At 36.3% G+C, this 11,805-nt stretch overlaps 2 protein-coding genes across 2 annotated transcripts; both read right to left on the reverse strand.

The window, feature by feature from the left end:
- Positions 1 to 274: 274 nt before the first annotated feature.
- Positions 275 to 1,207, reverse strand: LOC116020300. The gene has a single exon (XM_031260784.1). It carries the CDS (start codon positions 1,205 to 1,207, stop codon positions 275 to 277), a length of 933 nt encoding a protein of 310 aa, XP_031116644.1.
- Positions 1,208 to 6,357: 5,150 nt separating this feature from the next.
- On the reverse strand, positions 6,358 to 11,044 carry LOC116019069 (N-acylphosphatidylethanolamine synthase). The gene is made up of 5 exons (XM_031259151.1): positions 10,756 to 11,044; positions 10,455 to 10,582; positions 9,393 to 9,478; positions 8,162 to 8,299; positions 6,358 to 6,918 (listed from the first exon to the last, which is right to left on the reverse strand). Exons 1-5 carry the CDS (start codon positions 10,962 to 10,964, stop codon positions 6,595 to 6,597), a joined length of 885 nt encoding a protein of 294 aa, XP_031115011.1. The 5' UTR covers positions 10,965 to 11,044; the 3' UTR covers positions 6,358 to 6,594.
- Positions 11,045 to 11,805: the final 761 nt, after the last annotated feature.

An 11,805-nucleotide genomic window follows, 5' to 3' on the forward strand; every position in this document is an offset into this window, starting at 1 on the left:
AAATCATTGATCTCTTGTGACAAATTTTACCCCTGTGACCAGTTGAGCTAGAATACTTACATGTTGGTCATAGCACATACTTCCCAAAAGATCATCATTCATAGGTTGGGAAAAAGTAGTGTTTCTGCAATGTGGCAACAATTTACTTGGTTTCCATTACAATACAAACACACTTCAATATATAATAAATGGGGAATAATATACTACACTCGCTGCAATATACCAGAAACTGTGAGATCTTGATCTTATGGGTATATTAATATTAACAATAATGTCAAGAATCTAAGTATTCCCATTGATGAGCAAGAGCATGAACAACACCATCAAAGCTATCAAACCTGGAACTCACCACATCAATCCCAACTCCAAGCCTCTCGGCGCCGGAGGCCGTGACCGGACCGTGGGCGGCCACCACTAGCCCCGGGTACATCCTCCTTACCGTCTCCCAATCCAACCCATACTCTTTCAAGCTCTTCAGCAGCCCCTCCACCTCTCCAGTGCTCGAGAACACCATCGCATCAATCCCACACTCCTCTCCGCTCCTCCTCACCACCTCCGCCGCGCACGCCGCCCCTCCCCACCGCGTCTCGTACGCGTTAACTCTCACCGGAACCCACCCTTTCTTCGCCAAGTCCTTGAGGAACGCCGGCACCACCGGCGGCTCCTCCAGCCCGACCACCAACGGGACGGGGCAAAGGACTTTCTTCTTCCCTTCTCCGTCGCCCAGCGCCTCCACTAGGCCTGTCGGGGTCGCAATCCGAGGAGCCACCACCCTGATTCTCTCCGGGTTTTCGCAGATTCTTGAAATGAAAGACTCATCGAGAAGCTCCAGATCCTTACCCAGAGCTGAGATTACCAAGATTTCTCCGGTTGGGGTCAAAGGGTATGTCCCTATGCTCGACAGGGCTTCTGAAAAGGCAGAAATTCCTGTTCTTGAAGTGAAGGCAATGGCTGAGAAGTCTTCAAGAAGGGGGTTAGGGTTTGGGGAAATATGGGAGCGGATAGAGGAAATAGTTTGCGGGGTTGGTTCAACAATGACGGTGGGGCACCAGAGAGGAGTCCAGCCTTTGAGGTGGATGAGATCCGATAGCCTTGCGGCGTAGTTCTGAGGAGTGGTGAAAGCTATGACTCTGTTTTTGCTCTGGGAAGAGTGTGGAGTTCCCCAAGAAATTAGGGGAGGAGGGTGTTGCAGATTCAGGATTATCATTGCCACATCTTTCTGGGGAGATTGATACTTTCCAGCTTTGCTATTTTCATCTCAGAAAGTGAGGAACTATGGATAATTTAGATAAAGTGGTAGTCTATTTATTTGGGTGGATGTTAAAAATCAAAATTTTGTCCTCTTCTCATCTTCTAATATAAAAGAGGAACAGTAACACCTAGTGTGCATAATCCGACCCATCCGAAGAATTCGACCGATCCAAATCTGAAACTGACCAAGAAATGGGTAGCTAAATCCGAGATGGGTAAATTCGATCTAACCTGAAAGTGTTAGATCGAGGGAAAATTATAATTTATGCTTCTCACAAATATGATAACTATCAATGTTATTCCTAAATTATTAGTCTGTAAATATTGTTAACATATATTGTTTTTCTCCTGAATTATTAGTGATCTAAATATGGTTACCTGTCGTTTTTTTCTGTTCAAAAACCATGTTTTGTTCCTCCATTTTTATTTCTTTGTTTGTTCTCCTTCGGCTGACAATAATGTTTCTCTTTCTTCCTATTAGGGGGGAGAGGGGGAGGGGGGCAATTTATGTAAAATTTTGAATATCCGAAATATAGTTGGCATGTTTATGCTTATAGGGTTATGCTCACATGGAAATACCCCTCACATGAGAATTGTGAATAAATCGTATTCATAGAAAATAAATTATCAATGGTTCTGATTAAAAGTCTACACCATAAATTCACACGTTTAATTAGTAATTCAAATCCTCCATAAATATCATTTAAGAGGCAAATATGTGGAAACAAAATTCTAAACTTCCGTAGAAATAGGTAAGTCAACAAAAATAAGGGTTTTTTATATTATTAAATCCTTTAATTTAAAAAATAAATTAGTTTTATTAATATTAAATATAAAAAATCTAACTGCTTTATTAATGTCTGATGCTTTAATTTAGCAAGACAAACATGTGGAGTGGAGAACAACGATGTTGGTGTTGTGTTGTGATTATAGTGGTGTTTTGTTGTGCTTTAGGCAATTGTCTGCACTCATGCACAACATCGTGTGCACCATAGAATATCGTCGGAATAGTGTGAACACTTCTATATTTCACTATCCACATTTATGCATTGCACTGTGCACCCTATAGTATTGCACTACGCACACGTCCACCTAAATACACACACACTTCATGCACCACCACCCTAGTAAGGAAATCAAGGATAAAAACTTAGTTGATTCACATACATAAATAGTGCACAAACACATCATTAGATGCAACCCACGGCACAATACACACATATGTACTATATTACACATAGATCACACTTATACATTGCACTATACACACTCCTATATTACATTTACACACGTTCACGTTGAAATGCATGCATAGACATCATACACCACCACCACCACCATCGATAAGGAAAACAAGGTCTAAAAAAAACCACAATTAATTAACATACTTGACTAATGCAAAAACACATCATTAGATGCAAACAACACCACGTACAAACAAATACACATATGCACTATAATCACACACACACCACGCTAATACATTACACTATGCACACTCTAAAATTGCATTGTGCACATGTTCACATTCAAATGCACACATAAATATCATACACCACCACCAACAGCAATGAAAATAAGGATAAAAAAGCTCAAGTTAATTTACATACCTAACTAGTACACAAACACATCATTAGATGCTAACCACACCACAAACACACATGCATATGTACCATTGGCACACACACCAAGTTTATAATGCATACGCTGTAGGCCTAAGAGTCTAAGCACATTTTCCTTTCTTCGAGTGCATATTTTTCCTTCTTCGAATGCATATGTTTGTCTCTTCGAGTGCATATTTATTTTATTAGTTTCTCAAAAGATGGGTGCATTATTTTCCTTCTTCTAGTGCATATTTTTTCCTTCTTCATGTGCATATGTTTGTCTCTTTGAGTGTATAGTTTCTTTTTGAATACACATAGTTCATTATATTCATTTAGTGACTCATTAATTGAATTGTATCCAAATATCCATTTCTTGGCAAATTCTACGACGCTGCATTGAGTGCAATTTTTTATTTTTTTTTAAAAAAAAAAGTTAAAGGAAGTTTTAGGTTTATATCAAGTGCATAACTATAAAATTATGGTCAATATTTTAAACCTTATGATGCATAACTTTGCTTCTAGGAGTGCATAACTTTGAAACTTCATGTGCATAACTTTGAACCTTCAGTTATATAACTTTGAACCTTAAAGTGTAAAACTTTAAACCTTGAGATGTGTAATCCTAAACCTTGAGATGCATAACTTTAAACTAGAGTGCAAAACTTTGATCCTATTGTGCAAATGATTATCAAATATTGTGTATAACGAACTCAAAATGCAGAAATTGTTCTTGAAGTTGAAACCGAAGACATAAGAAACATACAATATTTAATCATGGATTCTTTTTTTTTTTATCATACATGGACGGGTAAAACCCGGGGAAAAAACACTAGTTACTTTCCCTAACTCTACGAACACTCGTGGCATGAGTCAAGTCTAAGAGGTAGATCTTCTCACACTCGGGGGGACTAGTAGTAAACATTGCCCATTGGGCTTGTTGTTGAGCTCCCAAAGTTGCCAGAAAATCCGCGACCTGATTCTGCTCTCGAAAAATCCCTTTAATAGAGATCCTCCCATCCCTATCGATCCATCGATTTGCTTCCTCAATTAATTCCCGGATGGGACCTCGAAGAATAGTTTTGTCTTGAATCCATTTGATGACGGTGTTGGCGTCTGATTGGATCTCCGCATCTCGGATTCCTTTCTCCCAAGCCCACTTCATGCTCCCAACAATGGCTTTTGCTTCAATGACTGCTGCGTCTCCCAATTCTGTCTTGCTCGAGAAACCTTCCAACCATTCTCCATTCACGTCTCTAAGGATACCACCAAATCCTGCTCTCTTTGTGAAGTATTTGACGCTTCCATCCACGTTAATGGTAAACTGGTGGTATAGATTCTTTAGTATAGTAAAAAAAAATTATGATTAACTAGATAGTGGAGTCAAGTCATTCATAGGGCGCTCCATCGACCTGCAATGATTAATTTACTGATGTTCATGTGAGGGAACAAAATATGAAACAGCTCATTCAAACTCAAATCCAGAAAGTGTTTTATTTTATGCTCCTTCGCACATGATCTCTAGGTTTAAATTCTAGAATCACTTCATGCCACTTGACCACAAGTCTTTAGCGCTATATATATATATATATATGATGAAAAAAAATGCTATAGTATTATAGTAATTTAGTGCATAACTTAGAATACGCATAAGTTAAAAACTTAGGGTGTATCAATTTAAAACTTAAAGTGCATAGGTCCTAAACTTAAGATTCATCAGTTCCAAACTTAAGGTACATTACTTCAAAACTTAAGATGTATCAGTTAAGTGCAGGACTTTATCCAATAAAATCTATACACCAGAATACATCTAACATCTTCATTTCCAAAATATAACGCTAATAGCATGTTTGGTTAGGCCTTGAATGGAATATCATTCCCAGTAATAGGCCTATTTCGCTGTTTGGTAAAATTGGTAAAATATTCTAGTCCCAGGAACATTGTTCCTGGGAATGACCTATTCCCCTTGCATAGACATTCCTAGGCCCCCTAGGTATTAGGTAGACCTATTCCCCTTGCATAGACATTCCTAGGCCCCCTAGGTATTAGGCTACCTAGGTATAGGCTATTCCTGAGAACTCAGGAATAGCCTAATGTTGTTATTTCCAATTTTACCCCATGACGTTTTGGGGAAAATCTTCCTTTTTCCAAAACGCTTCTATATTATTTAAAAAAAAAACTTGTAACTAAGAGCAACTAAGGCTCCTTAAACAAAGGAGATTTTGGCTCTTTAAGGCTTCCTCGTCCTGTTGTTAATTTCAAAAGAGAAGCAATGCTTCTTTTATATAGAGGAGCTCAAATGAGCTCCTCTTCATGAGTTACCGATGTGGGATCAAAAACTCCCATTTATGTAAAAAAAATATTATTTATATATAATTTTGTTTTTGTATTATTATTATTATTATTATTATTATTATTATTATTATTATTATTATTCCTTTTTTCTTATCATTGTCATTAATATTATTATAAGTTTTATTTTATTATTACATAATAATACTATTAATATTAATAATAACATGAATGTCTTTATAGGTCATTTTACATGTTAACCGCTAACCTAAAGAGTTAATTTTTACCAAACATTTTTTTACAAACCGCTAATACAATCCACTTTCTGATATATAGCCGCTAACCGCTGATTGCCAAACAAGCCCATAGGCTATACAATGTGGATATAAACTCTATGTAATTAGAATATTATTATTATTATTATTATTATTATTATTATTATTATTATTACATATTTTATAAGGGTATTTATATCTTTTAAAACATATTTCATTTCTATTCCTTAAACCAACCAAACATTGTAATATAATCATAAAGTCTATTAAGTCTATATTCCTTTCGCGAACCAAACAATAGAATACAATTCCTATTCTATTCTTGCATATTCCATTCCTTATGAAATATCATTCCTATTACCTCAAAATTAATTCCGTGAACCAAACGTGTTGTAATAGAAGTTTAAATTCGCAACACAAGAGGAAGATAAGGAAGAAAACGACAATGGTTGGAGATCATTCACAACCAATTGCCGGGAAGCGTTTTTTTTGCTTTTTTCGTGTTCTTTTTACACCATACTTCTGAGCAAGTTATCTAAATTAGATCAACGGCTCAGATCTCACCTTATTTTTTACCTGGGAATTAATTCGCCCGTAAACCATGCATATTTTAATGGGAGATGGTGAAAAAAGGAATTCAAGAAGCCAAGTTACCTACCAGGAAAGAAAGGATGAATACAGCTCTAAATTTATGAAGTTGCCGGAAAGAAAGGATGAATACAGCTCTAAATTTATGAAGTTGCCTAAACTAAAGGATGAATACAGCTCTAAATTTATGAAGTTGCCTAAACTATATTTTAATGGGAGATGGTGAAAAAAGGAATTCAAGAAGCCAAGTTACCTACCAGGAAAGAAAGGATGAATACAGCTCTAAATTTATGAAGTTGCCGGAAAGAAAGGATGAATACAGCTCTAAATTTATGAAGTTGCCTAAACTAAAGGATGAATACAGCTCTAAATTTATGAAGTTGCCTAAACTGAGCTACAAAGACGATCCTTTTTCTTTAGTGCAATCAGTAATTATACGAGCTAAAACACATCAATAGTCCTACCTGTATAGATAAAACTCAAATGATGATACCTGCATCCTAAACATCTTGGGAAGAAAATGGCCTCTTCACTTTCACAATTATCTCTCACTGCAAAATAAGTTTCAAAAAAATGCACCTAATAACCTATTTTGATTGCTCAGAAGATGTCAAGTTACACTCCAACTTCATATGAACTTTACAGCGATTTCTTAATCTCTCCATTGCAGTTCGTATTTGATCTGATATCGTTGTGTATAGATATTTTTGTGCTGCTTCATCCAGTCCACCTTCAACGGTTTTGGGCCACTGATCATCACTTGAAAATGTTGACTCTTTGGACATTGATAGCGCCATCTGCCTTAATACAGGAAGGTCAAATTCTATCGGCTTGCCCACAACTATACTCATCTTCTTATTACACAATGGAAAAGGCGGTCTTCTGCCAAACATATGATTTTCAGGCATAACCTGGAAATAATTATTTGGATAAGAAATCATGCACAACTTAGCAATCAATCTGTAAATATCAACAATTGTTACAAGTGCTATTTGAAAGAATAGCTGCTTGGAGCGTTCATACAATGATCACTCTCCCCATCCAAAGCAAAAGTAATGTAAAACTTTCTGGCACAGCACTTGCTTTATCAAGAATAATCACAGAGGGAGTGACCCTAGCCAAGCTGGCTATGGATACAAACTTGTAGCCACAAGTCACAAGTTCGAATCCCAACATTTTTGGTTTGAGCCGATTAGCTATGGGCAACCTAAGCTGGTTTAGCTCTTTGTGGTCCTTTGCCTGCTAGGGTCAAAAGGCGGAGTTTACCCAGTGCAAACCCTTGGATAGTGGCTGTGGGTTTCCCTCAAAGAGGAGTCAAGCTACAGTTCATGAACAAGAAAGATAATCGTAGCCTAAGATAATCGTAACCCAGTGCAAACCCTTTAATTTTGAGGAAAACGAAGAACTTAGATTAAGAGGAGTCAAGCTACAGTTCATGAACAAGAAAGGGAAAGGGGACTGAAAAACAGTCCATATGATCAGACATAGATAGGGCCTCCCGGGCTGACCTTTATGCTTTTAGCTTTACCTCCTCTTTGCCAAACTAGCTTCCCTGGTCTTAAACCATTTTGTCTTCTTATTTTAATTGTACCTATAAGAAATTCAGATCCTAATATTATGTTCTACCTATTTATACCTCTTGCAGACTTCTTGAAGGAGTCTAAATTTCCACTTTTGATCTCAAAATATTCAAGTCTCAAATATGGGTACTTATATCCCCCAGTTCTAGGTTCCAACTCGGGAAATTTGTTTCTTGTCTTCTGGAATAATTAAGACTCAAAATTCTAAAAGCCCATTAATGTGTAATCAAGCTTAAATCAGGGAAAAGAAAGGCTCAAAAAGACCAGAAATATTTAATAAATTCAACCTGTGAAGTCTTATTCAACAAGTTGTTTCCAAGTACTGAAAAACTATGACCAGGTTTCTAACCAGTCTAATGCATTTGTAGAGTACTTCAAAAAATTGGAAAATACCGTATCACTTGATGCTTCTAGTCACAACATTTAGACCAGGATAAAAGCTAAAATAAAATCATATTCTTTCTCAATTAATGCAGCAAAAATGAATGTGCGAAGAGAGGAGATGAGAAGTGAGGATTCACATGCATTATTTTATTATCACAAGAACCACTATAAGGTGAAATTCAGATGCTACCTTTTCAAAGCCATGATGGATAATTGGCAGAACTATTGGAGTTACAGGCGCACGGGCAATGAGACTGGCAGTTCCCCACTTTAGTCGTCTTATGGGTGCATCTTCTTGACATACCTTTCCTTCTGGGAATGTATGCAACTACTCATTTGAAAAAAAGTTTTAAATCATAGTTAATCCATCATTTCTCCAGAATGAAATATCCAATTTAATAGCATATGTTCACAAAATTCTTACATTATATATGCAGTTATTTTCAATACAAATAATAATAACAACTAAACAAAGGAAACCAAGTTGAAAATGAGTAAGCCCATGCCTAATTTCAGCATGGATCACTTCATTACCTTTGTAAGATAAGACCAAATTAATGCTTTTTCACCAAGATAGGTTATTAAGTTAAATTGGCCACACATTAAAGACTAATTAAATAACATAGTGGAGCATAATGAAACGTTAGAATGGATATGACACTAAGAGGATTACTAAAGGGGACAGTGACAGAATAATGAAACCTGAAAAGAGCAAAATACCAGAGAAGAGTAAACAAATGCATAAACTTGACAAAAGTAAGAAATATCTGTGAAACATTAAAGACTAGTAATGCTTTGGTTTTACTGACTTTGTTATGTTCCCGGGCAAAGGCACGTGTCAAGGGGCGAGGGAAAGATGTGGAGGTCGGTACTGGTTTGCCTATGGTTTGAGAAGCGCTGGAATCAGAAAAACAGAAGAGAGATAAAAGAGGATTTTATGGAGTTTCCTTCTCCTTGTTTCGTATAACTTCTGGCTTGATTAATTAGCAATGCAAACCTCTCTTTATATAGAAGAGCGTTACACTTTCCTAAAGTTTACAAAGGAAACTTATTGAGACTAATAAGCTAATATAGAAACTAACTAAACTAATCTAGAATAAGGAAACGAATTACCTAAAACCAAAAGAACAAAGCCAGGAATAAATCAATTCTAATAATAAAGAACATATCAGACTTCCACTTACTCTCTTTCCTCCTCTTTTCGGGGGGGGGGGGGGGGGGGGGGGGGGGGGGGGGGGGGGGGGGGGCAATGCAGGAATTACTAGGGAATCATCAAGCTAGGACACATGACAGAGGATATTCACCAAATCAACATTCAGAGTCATTTAATCAGTACACATGAAAGTTCCATGATTCCAGAATATAAAGAAACACATTTTACAAAGTGCAAAAATCAAATTACAGGGGAAGAAGGAGAGTACCCAGGCTCCATCACTCAATCGGTCAAGAGCTTCATTCATATGCTCTTGATAGATTCCACCTCCTCTTCTAATAGGTATGCATTTTCCTACAGTTAACATTGTTGGAATAAAAGAAGGTGCATCTTTCCTTATTCACCAGAAAGTAAAAGAGGTAAAGTAACAATGAAGATTATTATAACCCCAGCAAAACCAACATCATTAAAATTCAACTGCTTTGCACTTGTGATGAGTAAATGCAAAAACTTCCCACTTCTACATGAATGACACTTGAATCAAATCCATTTGAAAAATGCACTAATGCAGTGCCATATATATACTTGCAACAGTTCACATGAAGTCTGATTCTAGATATCAACCCACACTAATCCCGTGAGCACACTTCAAGCATAAGTTGAGTTAATGATAAGGGGCAAGCCCAAGACATATAAACTTTTATCTTGGTATTTCACTGTATTCTTCCTAAAACTGTTTAGCATCCCTGGAGATGGTTAGGCAGTTAGAGTTTTCAATTTAAGCATCCATTCAAAACTTATTTAGCCAGTGAAGTCTGCTGCTTCTTGTTTTCTCAACATTTTCTGAGCTTCTTAGCTTATTAGTCAATAATGTTGGGTTTTCCCGTATATTAATATTATATATTAAGACCTTAATTATGTGGTGTAAGTTAACTACACTTATTAAGTAGTTTGGTTTGACTGAATAACTAGAAGTTATGGGATATAGGATATACATTCTGCTTAGAATAATCCCAATACATAATCTAAGGTTCTGGATCAACTATGGGACAAAACAGCTAATGTTACTCTACAGGTATACCGTTCAAGAGCCAACACAACTGAGAGGACATAGCTATGGCTGGAGATGCTTTCACTACTACGAGGTTAGACCTCATAGACTTTATATTTAGTTAATCCTTAGACTACATTTATATCTAACAAGTATTACTACTACAATTGTGACGGAGAACTCCAGTCTAACCTGATGAATGATGAGAAATGCACATTCAAATTTGGAAAATGCAAGGAGGCGAGAGAAGAACAGCAAAACTAACAAACCATCACACACCAAGGCGGAAAAAATATGACAGCACCGAGTTTTTAAAGCATATATCCTCTGCTGCCAATACCCATCTCGCCAGTTTTGCATCACAAGTCGGAAAACCTTTGAATCCCCACATTACAGGATCATCCAAACTGAAAATGCAAAAGAAAAATCACAACCCTTGTATCAGAACAAAATAATTAGCCCCAAAATCAAAACCTAGTACCTAAAAGTCGTTCAAAAAAAAGAACTTGGGGAAACCCGAAGATTTATATGTGAAAACCGGTGAAGAAAATAATGAGAAATTGAAGACTGAGTGACTGACGTGGACATGTGATTGCTGACGGTGATGAGAGGGATGCCGGGAGGCCGAGAGCCGACAAGGCGGAGAAGGGTGTCGGCGTTGTGGACAGTTGTGGTGTTGATCAGATTGGCCACGGCCTTGGCAAAGCAGCCCACGGCGGCGATTACCATCTTTCTTGGAACGCCGCCAAGGTGGTTTGGTGTCGCCGCCCACTCTATCGTCCTCCCCATTTCGGTACCCTCCGGCCTCCGCCTCCAGTCCTCCTGCTTCAGCAGTATTCGCTTTCTCAGACTCCTATGGCTTTTCAGTTTTTTTTTATCGAATTTTTCCTTCAGAGCCAAAAACCCAAAATAATTGCATAAAGAAATGTCATAGAGGAGGGCTAAACAAATCGAATCGAGTCAAATATTTTACCATTTGATTCGAATTCGATTATTTTAAGAATTATTCGTATTCGTATTCGATAAATATTCGAATATAAAATTTTATTCGTATTGGATTCGGCTACCTTATTCGAATATATTGATTCGACTCGAATATTCCAATTCGAAATGCCTTAACTTAATTTTTTTTATAAGTTCTCTAAAAAATTAAGATAAAATGTAATAAAAATTTAAATTTAAATAGCATAAAATTTTGTATTAATATACTATTATACTAATATTCTATTAATATACTAATTTTTTAATATATATATATATATATATTCGAATATATTTGAATATAGTCGAATCAAATATATTCTGATTCGTATTCGAATTCGAATAAAATTCTATTCGAAATATGTATTCGAATTCGGATTCGTATTCGAATAATTCGAATTCGAATCGACGTATTTGAATTCGAATTACGAATCGAATTAAAAATATTTGATTTGTTTACCCCCTACTATAAACCATACTATGTTTGATTTTTTATACTTTCCAAAAAAAAAAATACACCGTAAAAAGGAGATACAAAATTTTTTTTTTTTAGTTCTACAAAATTATTATTTAATCAACTTTTAATTATTATTATTATTATTATTTTTTATTATTCTCTTACCAAACATTTGGTTTGTGGAAAACACCA

Source organism: Ipomoea triloba, chromosome 5 (assembly GCF_003576645.1).
Source record: "Ipomoea triloba cultivar NCNSP0323 chromosome 5, ASM357664v1".
Classification (NCBI taxonomy): Eukaryota; Viridiplantae; Streptophyta; class Magnoliopsida; order Solanales; family Convolvulaceae; genus Ipomoea; species Ipomoea triloba.

What these genes read in the sequence shown, in the direction of transcription:
- LOC116019069 (XM_031259151.1), bottom strand. Translation starts at nt 10,964, where the DNA reads ATGGGGAGGACGATAGAGTGGGCGGCGACACCAAACCACCTTGGCGGC. An exon ending in GTCATATTTTTTCCGCCTTG is followed by an intron (nt 9,479 to 10,454) that starts GTGTGTGATGGT and finishes TGTTAACTGTAG; the next exon opens with GAAAATGCATACCTATTAGA. An exon ending in TCCATCATGGCTTTGAAAAG is followed by an intron (nt 6,919 to 8,161) that starts GTAGCATCTGAA and finishes AATTATTTCCAG; the next exon opens with GTTATGCCTGAAAATCATAT.
- LOC116020300 (XM_031260784.1), bottom strand. Translation starts at nt 1,207, where the DNA reads ATGATAATCCTGAATCTGCAACACCCTCCTCCCCTAATTTCTTGGGGA.